Source organism: Plecotus auritus (genome assembly GCF_963455305.1).
Source record: "Plecotus auritus genome assembly, chromosome: 9".
In the NCBI taxonomy this organism is placed as follows: Eukaryota; Metazoa; Chordata; class Mammalia; order Chiroptera; family Vespertilionidae; genus Plecotus; species Plecotus auritus.
The window spans coordinates 11860651-11883235 of record NC_137783.1 but is presented as its reverse complement, the minus strand read 5'-3'; the positions used below and the strand labels follow the sequence as shown (position 1 = coordinate 11883235).

Sequence of the window (22585 nt, the reverse complement as noted above, 5' to 3'; positions counted from 1 at the left end):
TTTATAAGGATCCACAGGAAACAGTGCTTTAATAAAATGCTTGCCTTCCTTAAACTAGTATTTTTGAGCAATTATAATGAATTAGTAGGAAAAAACCAACACTTCAGTACATATTTTCATAAACTTTATAAAACTATGACAGAAGTACCAAGTGTAAAGGAGTTTTTACAGACACCCAAAGAACGTACCTGTGATGTGAACATTTATTTTCTAAGAGGAGCAACAGCTGAGACGTAGCTATATACCTACCTCCCCGGTGTTTGATCACGGTTCCAGAGCTCTGAGTCAGTAATAAACCACTCACCGAAGGCTCGTAAATTTATGTAAGAGAGTTTCTTCTAAAGCATTTTAATAAAGTTCTGTGTGAAGTCAAACAAGAACAATTGTTTGTATAATGGATTACATGTAGGGGACTTTTAACTACAAATGCAAGACATCAAGAATGTATTTTTTTTTTTTTGGTTTATTAAAACAAAACTACAATTCTGTGCTTCTTACAATACATTATTAACAGGCATAAAAATCAATTAATGTTTCCAAATAAGTGTTGCTCACAAAATCACACAGTGTTATTTCACAGTGAGAGTAATTCCTTTTACAATTCAATGTTTCTTTGTACAACAGGCACATAGTTTAACACCTTCCCTCAGGGCATTTCTGTGCTTTAGGTGTTTACAAAGAAATTCAAAAGCCTCTTCCAAATGCAATCATTAGTTTGCATTAAACTAAAATGCCAGATGCCAAGTCTCCAGTTCCTAAAAAGAGTGTTTTAAAAAAAGATTTACATCCCAATTAAGTTTTATAAACTTCAGTCATAGGTCTTGTCACTTCTAAACACTAGAACTATCTGTGGATAAAAATCTACATTCAATTGTGCAATTTTTTTTTTTCTAAATCTGAATGAAAATCTTACCCCAGTTAATCTGTGTTAATTTCGCTTTCAGTGAAAAACCCGGGACCGCTGAAGGCTCATCTTCCCACTGAGGACAGGGCCTGACCACCTGTCTTAGTTTTCGGTGCTGTCAGTAGGGGAGGAAATAGCCACTAAATGTAACACCTGACACGAAGTTCATGCCTCATCGCCCTCTGTTACTGTTGTATCCCCTTAAAGAACTGCCTAACCTAGTGTTTCCCAAAATGTTTTCCAGGGGGGACCAGTGAGCGGTTCCCAGATGTCCTGAAGCTTTGGGAAAGGATCCTGGGGTCCGAGTTCGGAAACGCTGGTTAAACAAGCTGCAGACCCTGCGCCCTCACTGTGCTGAGTGCACGGAGAGTTCCCAGGAAGAGGACCCACGGCCAAACTTGCTTTCCCAGGGACACTTTCTCTTGCAGAACAGCCCCGACATCCCGGAGCACGCTCCCCGGAGAACTACGGGAAATGCTTTCCTCCAGGTGACGGGAATTCCACAGCTGAGCCTGCATTCCCGCCTTTCCCAGGTATTCTCTCCACTCAGGAGGAAGGCTCCTGGTATTTCTGTTACTAGTCCCACACATGCCACTCTAGTTCTTTCCCTTTGTTTTTCTTAAAATGTAAGAGATCAAAAAGTCCCTCCCTTTTTCTGAGTGACTTGGGACATTCTCATTTTCAAAGAGTGCAGTTTCATATCGTTTATTATTGGGTTTTTTTTGTTTGTTTTGTAACTTGACTCACAGCCTTTCCCTGGAGGCATGCATTTCAGGTTCAGAGAAATGCAGAGTAAACTGTAATAAATTATTTACAAGCACCTAGTTTGTTTTATCGTACATGGACGCCATCCGCTTCGGGGAAACAATGAGAATAAATCTAAGCAAAACTGGAAACCTTACTGTCATGATACAGGTGGTTCTCGCAATGAAGCCCTGAAGAATGGGTTGTGCTAAACAACGCGAGGGTCAGCTTGCTTGGGTGAGCATAACTTTGGTTGAGATTTTTCTTCCTTAAAAAGGGTTTGAAGCACCAGTTAATTACAAAAAAGGCATGCATATTTATTCTCACAGTGAGCTGAGTGGCGAGAGACCTAGTGAACCATACATTGCATTCCCCAAAGCATCTGATTAGATTCCTAGAAAACAAACCAACCGAGAGGGAAACAGAGCCAGAGAAGCTGAAGCCGTGGTCCCTGCTCGGGCTGGCCCAGCCGCGGCTCCAGCAGAATCACAAGCAGGGAAGCAGCGTCAGCCACTAGGAAGTCTGCCAACCGTGACATTCCGGAGAAGCAAGAGGCGGTTTGAGTAACCCTGTTCGCTAATTTAGGGGATGAATGCAAGAGTCTAGCGAAATGTTGGCTGGCCCACATAGGGAGCACCCGAGGGGATAACTAAGCCGCCCTGTGTGCTCCCCCCGATGCAGAATGCCCAGTTAGTAAAACGGAAGCCACAGGGTGAAGCCCACACTCCACCCGGAGCCAACAGCACTGACGGTAGCTGAACGGTACACAAGTTCCTACTAAGAAAGTATGTTCCAAACGGGGGATCTGCAAAGGGTGGAGGTTGCAGCAGCACAACCTTATTGCTGTGAGTTCCAAACGAGATATTTCGTTCAAAGTGAAATATCAGTCAGTGCCCTTCCCTCTCCCAAACACAGAATATTCATGAGATACGATTAGTGTTTAAAATCCAAGCTTATGAAAGCACAAACTTCATTCTCAGTACTTCTATATTAAATTCAAAGACGATATGCAATATTCATTAGGAGAGTTCCTCATTCCATAATACCTTGGAGAGGAGGAACAATGAGCTGTGAGAAAATGTTTTAATATCACATCTTTAAGAAATCACCAGAAATTACCAAAATTAATGAACACTTATGCTCCCCGCTCACAAAAAGGCACCTCTATTATGAACAGACAAGTTTTCATGATTTGCCGCTACGTGACGTCAGGGTTGAGGCATATATCGGCTAAATTTTTAAAGAACCTTCATTTTGCCTCACAGCTAAAGATCCATAAATGTCTCCAACCATTCACCAGGCAGCAGGCCACCACGAAGGCCGCACGGGTGGCACCCTGCACGCCCCGAGTGGGTCCCAGGCCCCCGACCAGCCTCATGCACACACTGTCTGCAGCACAGGGCGCCCTGCGCTGGCAGCCTCAGCCAGAGCCCTTTCTGCCACGAGTCTCCCAGGCCGAGCCAACCACACCGCGACAGCGGTATTTGTGAGAGGCAGGGACCACCTGAGGGGTGGGGGAGGGCACAGCCATGAAACGGAAGTCATTCCTAAATACTTGCTGGTCATTTAAAACGCAGTGGTACGTTTTTATCTGAGCAAAAGTTTTCCAAGTCAGTTTTCTGGCCAAGTTCACCTTGAATCTTGCCAGCCAAAGGTACTTCATGTTATCTCCATCACGTTATGTCATCCTGTTATCTCCATCCCAGACCTAATTTAACATTGTGTTTTCATGTAGCTCTGAAAACACATCCTAAATCTGACCAGCACAGGCCAGCACAGGGATACCTGGGTGTGATGTACCCCTGCCCATTCTTTCGTAAAGCACTTTGGGTTGACAATTATTTTTAAAGGAAGATTAACAGTTAATCAGAAAATATACCAATGAATTCCCCGACAGCATTACGTAACACCAAGATTCAGTTCAAGAATACTAGTACAACTACATTTTTTTGTCCTTCACATTAATTAGTCCTTAACAGTTATACTTAAAATGTAAATCTTTAATAAACTCCAAAATCTTTTCTGAGATTTCATTTTGTAATCTACTGATTAGGAACTGCAAGCGGAGGCTGGGGGCCCCCAGAGCGTTATCTGCAGGCCACTGTGCGCCTTAGAGTCGGGATGGTCACAGGCCCACGGCGGGGAGAAGGCACTTGCTTTCCAGGAGGCCACGTCAGGTCAGGGCAGGGCAGGCCTGGCCACAGGATGCACCTCCCACCTGGAGCCATAAAGGGCTGAGCCCACCAGGGGCCATGCATGCCCTTCACCTGCTGGCAGCTCGTTACTACAGCACCACAAAGCTCAGAAGATATTCCAGGAGTTTCTGCCGGTTGCACTGAGGTAGGAAAGTGCTGCTGAGTTCCAAAATAGACACTCTCTTTTGTTTGGTCTCTTTGAAAACCTAGAGAGAAAGTTTCAATTAAATGCAAACACACACACACACACACACACACAAAAAGGACATTCCCGTCACCAACCCTAACTGGTGTCCAAAACCCCCAAAGCAGTAAGACACAGCAAACTGTCTCCTGCCTTTAACACGAGCTCTGCCCATGTCTGCGAGCTGGGCAGGGTTGTGGGTGCAGGTGTGGTGCTGGTTTCGGGGAGGGCAGCCAGTGCACTAGCCTCTAACATTTATGGTGGAATAAAGTCACAGTCCCTGACAAAGCCCACTGGTACTTCCATGGAACCCAGCGCCACGTGATAGCAGAGAAAGTAAAGCACAGCTGAGGATTCTCCTAGCAATACTTAGAGTAAAATACAGCGAAATCAGTCAGAACCATGGGGCACCATCAACACCCCTGCCCAGCGGCCCGGAGCATCTGGAAACACAGGGACACATTCTATGCAAACAGGTTTAGAATGGAGGTGAAAACCAGCAAAACTCTGGAACTTTCAAGGAAATCTGCACTGGCGGGCCTCACCTTCAACATGCCCCACCCGTCCCCAAAAAGGCCTTCGGGGCTAATCCAGCAGAAACGGCTCCCCTTGGGGTCCACCCAACCCAAAGGTGGCAGACCAGGTCTAAAGGGGAAGAGGACAGAGGTTAACACATGCTTTTCTACCACAGGGGGCGGGCACTTACCCCAATATCCTTAAACATTTTCACAGCATTCTTCACGAGACAGTATGTGGCACTCTCAGCTGTAGAGAAAGAGTGAGACCCTGTCAAATGTTCAGGCCCAGCAAAACCCATATCCACAGTGAGAAGTGCGGAGGCCAGAGCATCAGAGCGAGTCAGCAGCAGGGCAGCTCCACGTTAAACCTACTTTACCATCTTTTAAGAAAAAAAAGAAAAAAGGGAGAGAAGAATAAGGAGAAAGAGAGAGCGGGAGGGAAGGAGGAAAAGAGATAGGAAGGGAGAGAGGAGGAAGGAAGGGGGGAGGAAGGGAAGGAGAAATACTTAAACATCTGCCTTAAAGGGGTTTTGTGAGAATCCAAGGAGATGCGTAGAAATCCCTTTGTTTAATGCACAGGTGATTCCCGCAGCAGTGGGGCCAGAAAGAGCACAAGCCTGGAGGTCAGAAGGCCCCACCCAGTTCTGCCCATTAACCAGCTATGTGACCTGGGTGGCCGCCTCATCTAGAAAGTGACTGATCTAGATCGGATTTATACATCTCTCTAGGTAGAGCTCTACCTCTAGGTCCCTCTGTCTCTGAAAATTCCTGTCCACAGTAGTTTCAGTTCTAAACCCTAAGTGTATAAAATGCTACCCCCACCCCAATCACACCTCTTACACAACAGACAATACCGAGTGCCGGCCAGGAGGTGGAGCAACTGAGCAGGCATAGCTGGTGGGAGTGCCAACTGGCCCACCAAGTGGGCAGCATCTGGCAGGATCCACTAAAGCTGAACCTTCACACCCGGTGACCAGGCAACTCTGCTCCTGGATATGCACCCAACCTGATGCGAAACATGTCCACCCAATACATGTGTGTGCAAACCTGTGCCAAAGAGCACTACTCCCAGGGGCTCTGAACTGCCAACAGCCCAAATATCCATCAACAGCAGAATGACTGAATAAAATGTGCTAAATATTCATACAATGGGCAACTACAAAGCAATAAGAATAAACAAACAAAACAACTACATGCAACCACATGCAGGAACCTCACAAATGATGGCACTATAGACTGAGAGGTCAGGATAATTTTGCAATTTTCCCCCCTATAATTAGCAGTCCTGTAATCTAAAAAGTCAGAGATTTAAAAGAAGCCCAACTAGTGGCATGCGTACCATAGGCGGCAACATTTCTTTCTGTTCTGGTTATGAGGTATTTGTGCAGCCTCTGCAGGTACTCCGGCTCCGGGACGGGCCCGCTGAAGTTGTGGATGAACATGGCAGCGGAGCTGTAGGCCTCCAGCAACGGGCCCAGCAGCCTCTGCAGGAAGGTGATGAACTGCTGGTGCTCCTTGGATTGGCTCACCTGTGAAAGAGCAGAGACAATGCATGAGGAGGCACAGGAGCAGAGCACGCTGACCGGGGACCCTCCTGGGAGAACCAAAGACTGAGAAGATGGCTCTCACGGTCCCTGCACAGAGCCGCCTGCCACTCGTGCGCACAGGGAGAGCCTCTGTGGGAAATGACTCTCGGAGCTGAAATGCGTTCTTTTTTGCAGTCATTGACTTTTACAGGACTTGGGATTTGCGTTCATTGAGCAGCTGCCTAGATGGAATCGTGGTATTTGAATAGCATAATTATGACACATTGTCATCACTGAAAGTGGCTGGTCCTGAGGTTAGTCTCTGCAGGGCTGGAAGCCTGACTCAAGAGTCACTCAAGGACACAAAAAGGTCACATGACAAGATCACAAGATCATCTCTGTCCTCCCTAGTCCCCACTTCCTGGCACCCCCCGTCATCCTTCAGCCCACAGTCCAGCGAGGACGGGTGATGGTGAGGCTCTCCCTGTACCCCCCCAAGACATGCATGTTCAGATAAGTCGCTCTCGTGTGTGGAAGCAAGATCATTGGCCCATCTTGAAACTAATAAAACCCCAAATGGAAAAATTTGTCATTTGGAATCTCCAGAAGCCATACCTCCTGACTGTGTGTGTGTGTGTGTGTGTGTGTGTGTGAGAGAACTGGGCGTGTCATCCCACTGCAGAGAAAGTATCCACTTAGGGTATTCAGAAAAGATGGGTCATTATTACTGATCTCTAAAATTATAAGTTAGACAAAATTGATTTTTCTAAATGAGGGACAACCAAACTTCTAAAAATCCAAATTTTCTCCTGTGATAGGATTTGTTTTCATTGAAGGCAAACAGCTGATGTAGAACATTCAGAAGGGATGGCAAGACTGACAATGACTCAAAAGGAGCAGCCAGGCCAAGGACAGCGGGGTGTTAATTTTCTCCCACAGATGGTGTGGTAGCCCCTTGCTTGGTGACTGAACACAAACACGCCTCTTTAGGCGCGAGTGCCGGTGTGGGCACAGGTCTGCACCTGCTTGTTCTGTGCAAGGTCATGAATGGCACCATCCAGGACATTCACCTTTCTCAATGTCCACTCTTGTTTCCTCTTCCATTCAATTATACTCAAGCTGAACAATTTCAGGTATTAATTCAACAGCTCAAGAGCCTTTATTCACTAGGCAGAAAGCACCATGCTGGGTTGTGGGTGCTTCGGCTATGAATGAGTCACCAGGGTCCCAGTTTATCAGCCTCATTAGCTAGTGGCAACATGAACCTCAAGTCATCACTGTAAAGTCCTCCAGAATTCTTCCCCAAAGTACCTTCAGGTAGCAGTCTCGCTGCTCCTCACCGAAATCACTGTCTTCGTCTTCTTCATCGCTTCTCCAGGACAAAGGTTCGGGAAGCTTCTTGTCCCACTGCTGCTCAGCAAGACCAGGGCTGACATCTTCCTGGTCATCTTGCTATGCCAGGGGACAAGCAAGAGTCGGCAAACAGGCACAGGCACACGCCACTGCCAGCTGGACCCACCACGGCAGCTTCTCTCATTCCCTTTCCACTCCGCTCTGCCCGCCACTTACAAGGTCCAACCACCTCCCTCTCCAAACTCGGAATCACTCGGGAGAGAGCGAGGAAAGAACCAAGGAAAGGATGGGGGGAAAGCTACCAAACACATCAAATAAAAACACCTTCACCTTTTCCAGGCCATGCTCACTCTACTAAATTTACCAACATTGAAACAAAATCTCAAAAGAGAAAAATGCATACGTGCAAGCTACAAGCACACTGAGCGGAAAAACATCTCATCTTAGAACAAAAACTTCAGGACCCGGAATTGTCAGGATATGTTTCAGACAACACCAGTTACACAGAAGGAACCAAAATGTCACACAATCCCAAAGACGTTTACTCTCCCCACGCTGATTTTTCTCTTCTGTTCACCTGGATTTGACTACAGATCTAATGTAATTATTCGTTAAAATAACTGGTTGTAATAATGGTTAAAGTACTTGGTGGAAAGGACAAGGAAATGAAGAGCAAGAAACTAAACTAAACAAAGGCAAACAAAGGCGATGCTCCTGACCTCTGCGACCGTGAGAATGCCGTACTGGATGAACCTCCCCACTGTTTCATGGCAGACTTGGTAGAACGTCTGGCAGGGCTGGAAAGAAGAGACATTTCAAGGTCAATGTCACGATCCTATACCTCTTTCAGTAAAAACAGAAAAACATCGCACAAAGTAGCTGCCAAATATTTCCATGATATAACCTACCTTAGGACTGGGCAAGTCCTAAGATTTCCAATGCCCACCCTCCTGATAATATGGGTGGTCATAGGCAAAGCCACAGAAGAGGCCTCGTTCTCCGGACTGGCAGAGCACACAGTGTGGCAGCACCTGAAAAAGGGTGCTCCCAAGCTCAGCCTCCCCCCTACCCCAAGGGAAGCAGCCCTTAGAGGGGCCGCCTGTCACACCCCACCACCTATTCTTCTTTATAAGACAATTTCTCTGCAAAGGCTGTCAAAGCTTTGTGCAGATACTGTATACAAAGGTGGTGGATGAGGAAACACAATGTCCAATATTCAAAAAAGATCCAGGAAAAGGATGAAGGCAATCTTGAGAGCCTTTTACCCTCTCCCTTCCGACTCTGCCCCCCAAGGCTGAGGCAAAACAGATTCCCCAGCAGGCCCAGCAACATGCCTCCTATGAAGAAGCCCATGGAGGTGGGCCCTCATCACACACGTGCTCACAGACGTCCCAAGTGCAGGACAGTAGACTTTAAATAGAATATGAGTTCTACCTGTTGATGACTTTGAGGAAAGAGCTCTCTCTGCTGCTTAACACGTATGCCTCGTTATAAATGTCTGCAAGTGCGGGGACATAACATGCATGCTCATCAGGACCGCTGAGCCTCAGTCTCCCCATTTGTAAAGTGAGGGTGGGGCTGAGCAGATGATTTTAAAACTGTTTCTGACTCTTATCGTCTGTGGTTCCATCATCCACGAGTGAGCGTGTTAATTATTTACAATCCTCTGACCCAGTGCCTTATGCGGAATAAGAGCTCGGTAACCTTGGATCTGACTGATGCAGAACGTGGAGCAGTTGCCCAACACACCTCACAGGGGCACAAAGCGGTCACTGGAGCAGTGACCCCAAAAGCCACATCCACATAGTAAACAACATATTAGTCTGGAGGTCAGGAGTAGAATGTAAAGCCTCAGTGATAGAAAAAGACAAAGTTGGTTTATCCTATATAATTAGAGAGGAATATGCTAATTATCTGTCATGCCCTGAGGCGTAATGACCAACTGCATAACCACTGAATCACAGATCAGCAGGAGGGTGGGGCGGGGAGCTACAGGCAGGGGCGGAGAGCTCCAGGAGGGCGGGGCAGCGAGCTATGAGCAGGGGAGAGCTACCAGCAGTGGTGGACGGGTGGCCAGCTGGCAGCAAGCTACTCCTATTTTCATAAAAATGCTCAAGAAGAAGAGAACAGGCAAAGAGTTGTTACTTACGAGAGAGATGGTGCCCTCGTTAGAGAGCAGGTAGCACAGGCTGGCCGCCTTCCGCACCAGCTGCTCCTGGCTGATCAGGGTGGGGGCCCCACAGGCAGGCGAGCCCGCACCCTTCTTGTTCAGGACTGCGTAAAGGCTGCAGGCTGAGGAGATGAAAGCATCAATGAAGCCGCAGTCTCAGAGCTCCAAGGAAAACTTCAACTGGCTCAGATAGCTTGGACTACCTTACCAGACTGCTACATCAAACATAATTACCTGCATTTCAGGGTGAAATTTAAGTAAATCCCCTCAGGACTTACTTCTCATTAGTTCATGTGATCCCAACTCCATCCAAGGCCTTCCTCTGGGTCCCGTCCCCTCTGTTCTCTTTCTCCCTGCGCCCCTGATCACAACTGAGCCCCATCACTCACATCACCGCCACGTGTCTGTCTCCTCTCCCTCAGTCTTTCAGCTCCTGGTCATCAAGACACCTTACCTCTCTCCCTCAATCATAAGTGTAACACTATGCCGTAATTCATGAGCTACTTACTGAATAATAGCTGTAAAAATAAGCTATAACAGTGATACAGCAGATTATATTCTTACTTGAAGTTTAGAAATAGAGCAACACGTTCCCTCAACCAGGGATTATCATCCAAACTGAAGTAGACCCCAGGGTGTTTTAGGCCCTTGTATTTTCTATGAAAATGTTCCAGGGCCCAACATACCTATGATGGCCTCCATGATAAAGACGTGCAGGACGCCGTTGCTGTAGAAGTTAAGTTCAAAGACCGATGGGACAGTTGTACTGGGAGTAATAAAAAACTCATCGTTCCTGCTGGTGTGGGTGATTGTGACGCAATTTCCCAACAGTTGTATGGCATGTATGACCACATCTTCGGAATTTCCCGAGAACCCCAAGTCAAAATCACGGGCCAGCACTTCCTCCTTCATCACAAAGAAGTCCTCCACCAACGTGGAGAGATCGATTCCCTAGAGAAACACACAGGAATGGCCTCATGACAGTGGAAAACTACTTCCCAAAAGGCTGAGAGGCCGTTCAGAGGATTTTTTCTTGCCTTGGCTTTCCTGCAGCTTCATGTCAGCACACACAGAAAAAGGGTCACACCACCAATGCAGAGAAAGTAAAAAAAAAATCTGATTAAAAAGCTAGTCCCCCAGAACGTCAAGAAATTGATATTCCGCATCCAGAGAGCACCCTAGCCACACACGTGATATGAGCACATAAGATCACAGAGAGCAGAAGCCACCATCTGAAAGTAAGAAGTGCTTGTTTTTAGCAAGAATTCCCCCTATTAAAAACCTAGCTGACAAATACTTATTGGGTGCCTACAGATACTGGCACTGTATTTGGTGAGAACATGACAGACACAGCCAGTCCCATCATAGCATAGGTGCATTGTGGGAAGGTGGAAAGTGGTCCTAAACACAAATCAAATAGCAGGGAAGCCATTCGCTATCTGCATGTCAATTAAAATGTGCCTTAACTATACCACTCAAAGTATATCTTACTATGACTGTGTGTCTGTGTGTGTATATATATGTATATGTATATATGTATATAGTTATTTACATTAACTATACCACTCAAAGAATGCCTTACTATTACTGTACCTATAATAATAAAAGCGTAATATGCTAATTAGACCAGACGTCCAGAACAAAGCCACGGTGGATAGGGGCTGAGGCAGAGGCGGCTGCCACGGCAGCAGGGGAGCCCCTTGCACGAATTTTGTGCATCGGGCCTCTAATATATATGTGTGTGTGTGTGTGTACATATACATATATGTATACATATATATACATAAACACAGCCTCTGAGTTTTTTTCATGTAGATTTTGTCATTGGATTTGTAAGCTCCTGTGGGCAAGGTCCTTAGCTTATATTACTGTTTGTCTCACAGTCCCCGCCAGGAGTGGGCCAAATCTGTCCGTGAATCGGATCTGCACAGCTGACAGAGCAGTCTCACGCGTAGTCGTTAGCTGCAGGTGACGCGGGGGACATACCTGCCTGTGTCTGTAGAGGAGCAGGCAGGCCACGATGTGTGTTGACATAATGGCACAGGATTTGCTAGCGGCTGAAAGGCAAGCGCAGAGCTTCAGTTGCATGTTTAAAAAATAGATATACAGCTGAAACTTTTAAAAGTACCTAAATCTTAAAAAGGAGTATTTAAAACTATAAAAGTCCTCTACCACATTCCCCATAAAGGTGATTTATCAAAAGGAAGTTACATTATACTGTGTTCTGGGCCATTAGAGATCACTATTTGTCATATAACAGAATTCAGTCTAAGGTAGGTGCACCTTCAATTGAGGATAATGGAGTTTAGTTATTGAATGACCTAGAGACACCTTTATGAAAATACCAAGACCCAAAGCCTGAGCCTGTTCTCCGAGCTCTACAGCACATCCCACTGTTACTTCTTGACTTGTCCCAGGTTACAGTCTACTGTAACTATACTTCTATACCCATCCCACAGGACTGAAAGTCAGAAAATCTGGGCTCAAAACCTAACTTCTACACTGACTAATTTCACAACTTGGGGGAAATTACTTAAATTCCCAAGCCTCAGCTTCCTCAGGGGTAAAATGAGAGCACTGCCTCGTCCATGGGCTGCGTGAGAATGAAATGGACGGCCTGCCACAGGGACCCACAGTGATGCTGCTCAATATATTTTCCCCTCCTCTTTCAACCTGGCCCAGAGGTAGGTCAGAGGTGGGGAAAAGGGGACGTAAATACATTTGAAATGACTCTAGTCCATACACAATACTCTGAGTTTGTGGAAAATTATGGTCATATAAATCAAATACGAGAACATCTGTAGAATAATCTGAACTAAACACCATTGGGGAGTTTTCTGAGATGATAATGAATTCAGGAATACTTCACTCACAGCTGATATTGTCTCCAGTGTTTAAAAAAAACAAAACAGTATCCAGTACTATATTTATAGCCATCAAAAAGAACGTTTATAAAGAGTATTTTAAAAATATAAATGTATATTTGTGTTACAAATGGAAGAGAGCACAAGACGAAACTGCCAGAAGGATTTTTAGAGACAGCAACACCGCTGGTTACTTGGACAGTGGGTTTTGTCTTTGTTTTCCAACTCCCCAGCATAAGGATGTATTATTTTAGCATCCAGAATCCAAGCACAGGAGACACGTCAGATGTGCCTGAGAAAGAACGCTCTGTGCTCTGTCCGGCAGCAGCAGCTGAAGTGGAAGGAGCCAGAGGAGGCGTGGACACCAAAGTCGGCAGGAAGTGCTGAGATTTGGAGCTGATGGGGGATGGGCAACAGGAAGTGGAGACAAGAGCCTACGGGGCTGCATACCAAGGGACCCTGATGCTGCCCCAGGACTATAAAGCCACCTCATGACAGGACACTGCACTCTGGTCCTTAAGGAAGACTGGCTCTGCACTCACCGCACTCCGCTCTGGATCCCTTCCACATACAGTGTTTGTGTACAGCTACCCCCCTGAGAACAGCACAGGCTCAGTAGGTGCTGAACCACTAGCTCCTCAATCTGTAACCCCACAGCTAAAGCAAACTTTACACAGAACGGCCCCTCAATATTTGCCGAATAATCATGGGGTCAGAGGAGGGAGAGACATGCAACTATAAACCTAGAGCTGCACTCCAAGTTAGTTCAAGGAAACACATTCATGAGCAAAAGAGATAACAAATCACTGTGGCAGTGCTGTATGTTATTAAAGCATGAGCACCCACTAGTCATCGGGCACTGTGAGAGAGGTTTTACTCCAATACCCCAAATCCCCACCACATCACCTTCTGGCTAATAACCCATCTATCACCACCTGTGTATCAGGTACTAGAACTAGAAGTGGAACCAAAGCAGAGCAGATTCCCGAACCTGTACAGTCTGCCCTGCACCACGCCGATCTGCACCGCAAACCACAGAGACTGTTGTTCCACTTACTGAAGAGGATGTGCTCAGCCAGATTCGCGATCAGTCTTCTCCGGAACGACTCCGTCTCCTTGCTGGACTCGTCAGGGGACGGCTCGGCACCTTCAGCAGCAGCATCATTGGGTCTGAAAAGTTTCCTTAAAAATTAGACTTCTACAACCCCACTCTTTCACAAAGCAAATTATGATGGCCTAAGGGATGAATGTATAACACACTGTAAGTTACTATATATTCTAAATTTAAACCACAAGTAGATTATTACTATGGGTTGTTTTTCTCCATGATATACTCTACTATGCCCAATACACTCTCTTGGAGGAAATACATTATTTAGTTATAACTAAACAGTCTACTGATACATCATTTCCAAACCCACTGGCTGAAAAACAAATGCATAAAGCAAGATACTTCATTTTAAAACATTTAGGAAAATTTATCAAATAGATTTTAGAATGCAAATAAATCAAAAAACCTCCAAACTTTGAAAGCACATCACTTCACCATCCCCTATACAACCAAGAGGAAAGTTACTCAAGCTCAGAAGTGAATATAAGAACATGCATGTTCTCATTCAAGTTAACCTATTTTTCTTTGCAATGTAAGACATAATAGATATCTGATGGTTTAGCGAGTATAAAAAACTCCCCCAAACCTCACCTTGAAGGAAGTATAGCTGGGAGCAAGGCCTGTTCCATAGAAAGTGGGGCAGACACAGGTTTCTGACTCTGGCTTTCTAAATATTCCTGGAGGGGAAAAAACCAAACATTTGCTCTCATTGTCTCAAAAAGTAAAAAGGGAGTTGTTTCATCAAATCAGCTATGCTACAGAGAACTACTTCTTATATCCTAAACCATCTTCAGGAGTTCAGAATGACCCGTGTCATTTCGTGTCAAACACGAAATCTAAGAACTGAAAATACAAAGAACAGAATGATGCTTAAGCAAAATCATTTATAAATTAAAGGAGAACATTTAACTTTTCTCACATCTTAAATTATTTGACATTCCCAATATTACTACTGGAAACTGACATAACCATGCTTTATAAAGGAAATCTGACAACCTGAGAGTCACATAATATTCAAAAGAACTTCAACCCAAAAGCAAATCATAACAAGAGAGAGAAGCTGTGCAATCTTTTTTTTTTTTAAAAATAGTAAGAATGATGGGGTTCTTAAGAATTGGAAGCATTAAGGTCAGAAAGCATCTAGCACAGTAATTAGAATCTTTTAGAATAAAACCAGGAAGTGGAACAGCAGGAGCAAGACTCTGTCCCTGACCCCCTGGGTTCCCAACTCCATCACCCATTCTTCTCTTTCTCTTTAACCAATTGGAAAATCTTAGGAACTTACACTGCCAGGACCTCAGGGACCCGGCAGTCCCAGGCTTCCCACGAGGACAGCCCCACCCCTCAGAACACGAGGGACCTGGATCCCACTCGGTAAATCAGAGGATCATCCTAGTTTGACTAGGACCCAGCTTTTAAGAATTGTGCTTTGAAAAACTTCCCCTAAAGGCAATTTAAAAACACGATATAAAATATTGATATATGGCGTCCGCCGGTTCTTCCCGTAGTGGCGGCGTCCTCGTCGACCTCTGCACTATGTCCAGCGGCCTCCTGAAGGCGCTGCGCAGCGACTCCTATGTGGAGCTGAGCCAGTACCGGGACCAGCACTTCCGGGGTGACAATGAAGAGCAGGAAAAATTACTGAAGAAAAGCTGTACATTGTATGTTGGAAATCTTTCCTTTTATACAACTGAAGAACAAATCTATGAACTCTTCAGCAAAAGTGGCGACATAAAGAAAATCATTATGGGCCTGGATAAAATGAAGAAAACAGCATGTGGTTTCTGTTTTGTGGAATACTACTCAAGAGCAGATGCAGAAAATGCCATGCGGTACATAAATGGAACTCGTCTGGATGACCGGATCATTCGCACAGACTGGGATGCAGGCTTTAAGGAGGGCAGGCAGTATGGCCGTGGACGGTCTGGAGGCCAGGTACGAGATGAGTATCGACAGGACTATGATGCTGGGAGAGGAGGCTATGGAAAACTGGCCCAAAACCAGTGAGCAAAAACCATCATGAAAAACTCACTCCTTTGGCCTGCTGAATTTGATGTACATTACCTAAGGTCTGCAAACCTGCCGTTTTTACAAATATTTGATCAATGTCTCTGCTGAGCCAGACACCACTTCATGGCTTTCCTCTGAAAATTATTAAAGGACAGAAGCCAAAAGAATGCCTTTAATTCTAGTCTTAGAATATTGGGCATGTGTAAGTTTACCGGAATGATTTTTTTACCAGGTCAAAAATCGTGTTCCCTGGCAACGGAGTTTATCTATAATGTTGATTTACCAGCCAAAAACACCACACGTCTTTTAGGAAAATTGGAAAAAGTTTACAGTTTTGTTTTCTGTGTTTGTGTGTAAGCAGGTTCATGTTCTACACATTGGGGCCTGTAATTACTATTTAAAAATTTTTTAAGTTGCCTTGAGATAAAGTTTAATAAATGGAAAAAAAAAAAAATAAAAAAAAAAATAAATAAAATATTGATATATATCATAAAACAATATGCAAAAGTCTCATGAGCTTAAAAAAATAGCAATAAACGTTGAACCCAATGGCGCCCAAAGATAGATATTTACTGTCCTTTGTTAGCAGGTGTACTTTGGTGGAAAAATTTAGGAAATGCCATTCTTGACATAGTCCTCATTTTCCAAGAGAAGAAACTGAGGCTACAGAAGCAGGGCTAGAGGCAGGCAGGACCAGGGCCCAGACCTGACCCCGAGCCACCCCAATGCTTTAAAACAGCTTCATTCCAACAGACACTCACCTTCAAGGAAAATGGCTGTGCAAAATCCACTCTGACACACCCATAGTTTTTCCGTAACATTCTGATGACGCCTCTGGCTACGCTCCAAAGGCTCTCGTTCTTCTTAGGTTTTCCCTAAATTCCAATTTTGAAAGAATGACATGGTAAGAAATAAAGCTCACACATATGCAAACATTCTGTTATCCAAAGAATAAAGTTTTTGGGGTTTTTTTTGTTTCTTTTGTTTTTCATGGTTCATATTGAAGGAAAAAAAAAACAAGAGCGCATGAACACGGGAAATAAGTATTCATTGGCCGAGACCTGTCAGAACATTTAGAATTCATAGAGTCTACAAGATGTAATCGTGTCATCTGGAGAGGTGATTTGGTCAATGAAAAACCAAACACTTAACACTAATTCATTCAGCACACTATTTACAGCATTCACAAAAACACAACTGCAAACTAATGAAGGATAAAAATGACATCGGTTGAACAATATTCTGCAGTGCTCAGAAAAAATAAGATGTCAGAGGTCACTTATCGGAGGCCTGATGATCACCAGAGTCCAAATACCTAACATTAGACAGCAATGTCAAATCCAGCCCCATGGTGGCCTGTTAGCTAACTATTCATTCAGTAAGCACTTACTGAGTATTTAACATGCATATGGCACAATGACGGCCAGATAATGGATGCAGGACTCAGATATGACCTCATGAGACAGTCAGCGTGAGTGGAACACACATTCAGAACAGACACCTAACAAAGCTGAGGAGGAATCTCACAACACGTACAGATAATAATCTGTGTCGATCACTTAACTTTTAAAGCCTCCAATTATCAAGGGTCCTTGAGCTGCTGACATGTTCTGGGCAGCAGGCCTGAAATAAGCACCTTGCCCAACACGTCCACACTAAATAAGGACAACACTAAATTCCTCTGGAACTCTCACAATGCCGGCAGGAATGGTACACTGGTAACAGCATTTTGGAAAACTGTTGGGCAGTATTTACGAAAGCTGAACATGTATAGACTTGATGACCCAACAATTCCAAATTCTTAGATACATGCCCACAGAATGCACATATGGTCATCAAGAGAAATGTACAGAAATGATCAGTCAAAAACCAGAACCCAAACTGTTTTTCTACAATAGGATAAACCCGTGGTTGGCAAACTGCGGCTCGCGAGCCACATGCGGCTCTTTGGCCCCTTGAGTGTGGCTCTTCCACAAAATACCACGGCCTGGGTGAGTCTATTTTGAAGAAGTGGCATTAGAAGAAGTTTTAGTTTAAAAAATGTGGCTCCCCAAAGAAATTTCAATCGTTGTACTGTTGATATTTGGCTCTGTTGACTAAGGAGTTTGCCGACCACTGGGATAAACTATGGCATATTCATGCACGGGAATACTATGAGAATAAACAAACTATAAGCAAATGCAACAAGGATGAATCGCACAAACACCTGCCTGAGCAAAGGAAACCAGATACAAAAGACCACACAATACATAATGCCATTTATTGAATTAAAAAATAAGCAAAACTACTCTACTCCTTAAGAAGTCAAGGTAAGTGGTTACCCTTGAGGGGACAGCAATGAGAGGGGCACAGGGGGGTTCCTAGGGTCCTGATAGTATTTTCTTTAGTTCAGTGCTGGTTACAGGGGGTTGTTCACTCTGGTAATTCAAGCTCCCTCTTATGATTTGTGCATTCTTCTATAACTCTTATACTTACTTCAGTAAGAAGCTAATAAAAACATTACTGCCATTTCTCAAATTACTTTATAGTTGCTTTGTCGACAGGATCCCACCAGTCTTTCTAGCTAAAGTTAAAAAAAATCTGCACATAAGCAGTAAGGTCTGGGGAGAAGCCACACAGTCTCCCCCCTCCCCCCGCAGCAGAGATGGCCGCAGTGCCACGTGTTCTCCCACTTCCCAACCCCATGACCACGGCCAGCACTGGCTCATCTAGGCATGTCACCTCCTCCAGGTGCAGGTAAGCGCCGCATCAGCACCACCAGTTGGGCTGAGGCGGGAGACGGCAGCTACTCCCCACACCATTGTTTGGCAAACTCATTAGTCAACAGAGCCAAATATCAACAGTACAACCATTGATATTTCTTTTGAGAGCCAAATTTTTTAAACTTAGACTTCTTCTAACGCCACTTCTTCAAAATAGACTCGCCCAGGCCGTGGTATTTTGTGGAAGAGCCACACTCAAGGGGCCAAAGAGCCGCATGTGGCTCGCGAGCCGCGGTTTGCCGACCACTGCCCCGCACCCACCCTGCCGTGTTTCCTACAAAGCTTTAAAACTAGGTGATTCTGAAAGCAACAGACTTGAAAGCAAAGAAGCGTTGGGGTAGGCAGTCCTCTTACCAGCTGTTCGCCATTGTAGTGACCTTCGATGATACGATCGTAGGAGATGCCGACGGGTATTATCAAGATGTCGGGGATGGTATTGGTTGACAGAGTATCTACCACAACTGACAAGAGTCCTGCCCGAGCGCAGGAGGTTTTCCCACTCCTGGAGCGTGTGCCTTCCAGAAAGATCTCCAAGAACTGCTGCTGCCGAAGTAGCTCCACTATGTGCTGGGACATCAGGAGAAAGTCACACATGAGTTCAAGACTGCCCACCTTACAGAAGGCTCAGCAAAGTAAACCTTAGAAACAACAAGCAAAAGCCTACGTAACTTCACTACCGGCAACGTACTTCACTCACACAAATATTCACAGGGCGGCTCCTCTAATGCCCTATTTGGTGATGATAAAAAGTAATCATCAAACCCATGCCCAAGCAATAATCAATCAAATAATGACTCAGACAACAGTCTCCCTTCTTCCATCTACTGTGGTAACGACCATAACGGCTTCAAGGTAATTAGAGATGAGACATACCCCGTGGAGCAGAGCTCTATAGAGAACATCCTTCCGTCCATCTGGTGTTTCATCCAACCGCCGTCGTATGAAAAAGCCCCCAAGCTTATGGATCAAGGTACTAGAAATACAAAAAGTTACAAAGAATACTCAAATTCCAAGTTACTTCCAAGCATTCGCCAGGCGACTATAAACCACATGCTGCTGGAGCCACTGACAGCAAGCACATAGACATTTTCCCATTTTCCGGTCATCGACGTTCTTCGTCAGCCTTCAGAACCTCACTCCATATACTTCGGCTCTACTACATCGGCTCCCAGCCAAAAAGAAGCCTCACTGACACATCACCCTGCAAAGTCGATGCCACAGAGTTTCAGAGGGTTATGAAATACTGCTGAATTTTAAAACCCTGTCCAGGCTCTCAAGACATTGACCGTTAGACCTCCCCAAATCTTCCTACGGCACATTTACTACAAAATGGATGTGATGTTTCAGAAGCTCCTTTGGAGAAATTTCTCAAATAAATATTGCTCAGAGAGTGTTCTGTGAGACAAGGACACTTTTATCAAGTATAACCATCCTTTCAAAACACGAAACGGGAACCTGCTTCATGTTCCTACTCACAGGAATGAAACAACATTTTTTCCCAGCCCCAGGTCTCTTTCTATAACACTGATTGATGCGCCTAGAGCTTAGCATCACTCTTTGAGAGTAAAACCTGCAGAATACGTTCATATTGAATGAGACGAACCACCCATTAAAATAACCCACCCTGTAAAGTGGTTTGTGACGAAAGAAAGGCGCCAATAAACAGGCCAGGTTATCTAGTCTGTCACGTCTGAAGGACTGAGGGGCTAAGCAATGACTGGCATAGAGTTACATGACAGGACAGCTGAGTTAAGAGAAATTATCAGTGTTTGGTGAGCACTTCCAAGAGATCCAAGTTGAGAAACTGTAGAGCATGAGTACATACGTTATTCTGATTACAAAAGAGGCAAACTTTTATGGGGCAAGACTTTTCTAGAACCCAGACTTTGCTCTAAATCTATGCCGACCAGCAACTTTCTGATGACTTTCTAATTCTGCTCCCAGGTTCCTCAGTAATGGGAAGAGGTGTCCAGGAAAAGTAAACTATTCTAGTTCCTGGAAAAGCACGTCTGCTCTGTGGGGTCATATCACACTGTCTGATAGATTAGAGAGCTATTTGAAGGCGAGGTCTATGTATCTGTTCACTCCTGGGTACAGCATAGCTGAGTATCAGCTGACTTCACAAATGGATGGCTTCTCATCCGTCGTCCATGTGAGTCTGGTTGGCCACAGAACTCTGAGCTAAGCAATTAGGACGGAGCTCCTTGGACTGTGAGGCTGAGGATCTGACTTCACAGCTTACATACCTGCCAGCCCACTTCCTTCCAGTCACTCTAAAGCAGCCGCGGGCCAGATCCGGCTGTTCTATCCGGTTCTCTTGCTCTCCCCTCCGCTCCTTTACTTTGAATTTGTATTAGTTCACACAAACACTCCATCCATGCTTTTGTTCCGGCCCTCCGGTCCAGTTTAAGAACCCATTGTGGCCCTCGAGTCAAAAAGTTTGCCCACCCTTGCTCTAAAGTCATCCTCTTACTCTCTACTACTCACAGAGCTGACCTTACAGGTGTTTTAAGCAATGACGTTTGAAACTGCAACTTCCCTAACTAACAGAACCTACTCCTCACCATCAAGTCTATACATGTTCAGCTTTCGAGGGGCACAGGGGGGTTCCTAGGGTTATGATAGTATTTTCTTGAGTTCAGTGCTGGTTACAGAGGGTTGTTCACTCTGATAATTCAAGCTCCATCTTATGATTTGTGCATTCTTCTATAACTCTGATACTTATTTAAGAAGCTATTAAAAAACATTACTGCCATTTCTCAAATTAATTTATAGTTGCTTTGTCGACAGGATCCCACCAGTCCTTCTGGCTAAAGTTAAAAAAAATCTGCACATAAGCAGTTTGGTTTTTCATTGACCAAATCACCTCTCCGGATGACACGATTACATCTTGTAGACTCTATGAATTCTAAATATTCTGACCGGTCTCGGTCAGTGAATACCACCATTGCCCATTGGTGAACAGCTGCCCTACCTACCAGTGGTAAACACCTGGGAGTCTTCCTCCCTCCTCCCTCCCTCGCCCCCTCTCCCCCTCTGTTGAGCCCCTCATCTGGACTAGCATTTGCCCTTGTAAATTCAACTTAGTACACTTTTTAAGTCAATGCCCACCTCTCTAACAGCATTACAGTGCTTTTAATTTAAGCCTTCATTACCTTTTGCCTGAATATTGCAATAGAGTCAGAATTGCTCTTACTCCCTCTAATCCAGAAAGACTTTTCGAAATGCACATCTGACCATGTCATTTCTCAAGTACAGGATACACTCTAAACTCCTGGCTTATAAACCGTTTGACCTAGTCCTCACTACCTATGCAGTCACCACCTCCAGCCTCGAGCCCTCCAATGCATCCTACATTCCAACCCTACTGAATCGTCTGCCATCGCCTGAATAAACCATGCTTTTGCATTTCTGCCTTGTCACATACTATTTCCTCTGAATGGAATGCACTTCACTCTCCTGAAAAACCTCCAAAATACACACTTTCATGTGATACTGTAGTGGTTACAGGTTTTTAACCCTTCTAAATTATAAGATGGAAATTAATAGGTATAGTTCTTCTTAACTACCTTTACACCATCACCACCATCCCACCTCCCGATTGCCAAGCCTGATACAGTAATTTGCTATCTTGTCTTTCTAATTGCCCTTTATCCATTTGGTAAATATTGCCCATAAAGTTTAGGTAGAGTTCACCAAGTATCCCATATAAAACACAGAAATAATGGTGATAGTCTTAATGCTTTTTTGTACATTTCAAATTTTTCATAATGATCGTGCATTACTTTTATAACGAAAATAAAAAAATTTCAATATCATGTCAAAAGGTACAAAAAAAATTCAGAATATAATCCTTTCCATACCTTAAATTACAAAATAAGCTCATCTTACCTAAAGATGGGGATGTTGAGGTTATTGCCCGACGCAATGTATGGTGCTTTGATGTTATGACAGAAGAGAACGAAGGTGAGCAGCAGATAATCAATGTGGGATCTATGAACCGGTAGAAATATAAGCGGCAAATTCATCTGGTGAAAGGAAAATGCCAAATATAAGTTCAAATGTCCAGTTCAATCATATTTTGCAATTTCACATTTGGTTAGTCACTCAGACACTGGCTAATCTGTGACTCATTCTTTAAAAACATTTTCCAGTAACATGAATTCTTTCAATTTAATATTTATGTAGCTAAAAACAACTACAAAAAATAACATATGTGTGTGTGTGTGTGTGTGTGTGTGTAT

The 22585-nt window shown here is 44.5% G+C and overlaps 2 protein-coding genes across 4 annotated transcripts in view; one reads left to right on the top strand and one right to left on the bottom strand.

Annotated features, from left to right (window-relative positions):
* Positions 1 to 445: 445 nt before the first annotated feature.
* Positions 446 to 22585, bottom strand: part of GPAM (glycerol-3-phosphate acyltransferase, mitochondrial) — a 59759-nt gene continuing 37619 nt past the window's right edge. For all 3 annotated transcript variants that reach the window (XM_080640435.1, XM_080640434.1, XM_080640436.1), the window contains exons 8-21: positions 22233 to 22369; positions 19215 to 19314; positions 18696 to 18908; positions 16341 to 16454; positions 14161 to 14246; positions 13516 to 13628; positions 11581 to 11651; positions 10281 to 10545; positions 9574 to 9716; positions 8144 to 8221; positions 7383 to 7523; positions 5885 to 6074; positions 4734 to 4792; positions 446 to 4049 (exon numbers count right to left, since the gene is read on the bottom strand). In XM_080640435.1, coding sequence (XP_080496561.1) covers positions 3933 to 4049; positions 4734 to 4792; positions 5885 to 6074; positions 7383 to 7523; positions 8144 to 8221; positions 9574 to 9716; positions 10281 to 10545; positions 11581 to 11651; positions 13516 to 13628; positions 14161 to 14246; positions 16341 to 16454; positions 18696 to 18908; positions 19215 to 19314; positions 22233 to 22369 — 1827 coding nt within the window. In that variant the 3' untranslated portion in view covers positions 446 to 3932. The remainder of the gene's footprint in view (positions 4050 to 4733; positions 4793 to 5884; positions 6075 to 7382; positions 7524 to 8143; positions 8222 to 9573; positions 9717 to 10280; positions 10546 to 11580; positions 11652 to 13515; positions 13629 to 14160; positions 14247 to 16340; positions 16455 to 18695; positions 18909 to 19214; positions 19315 to 22232; positions 22370 to 22585) is intronic.
* LOC308233219 (nuclear cap-binding protein subunit 2) lies at positions 15068 to 15947 on the top strand. The gene has a single exon (XM_080640082.1). The coding sequence runs from the start codon at positions 15106 to 15108 to the stop codon at positions 15574 to 15576; it is 471 nt and encodes a 156-aa protein (XP_080496208.1). The 5' UTR covers positions 15068 to 15105; the 3' UTR covers positions 15577 to 15947.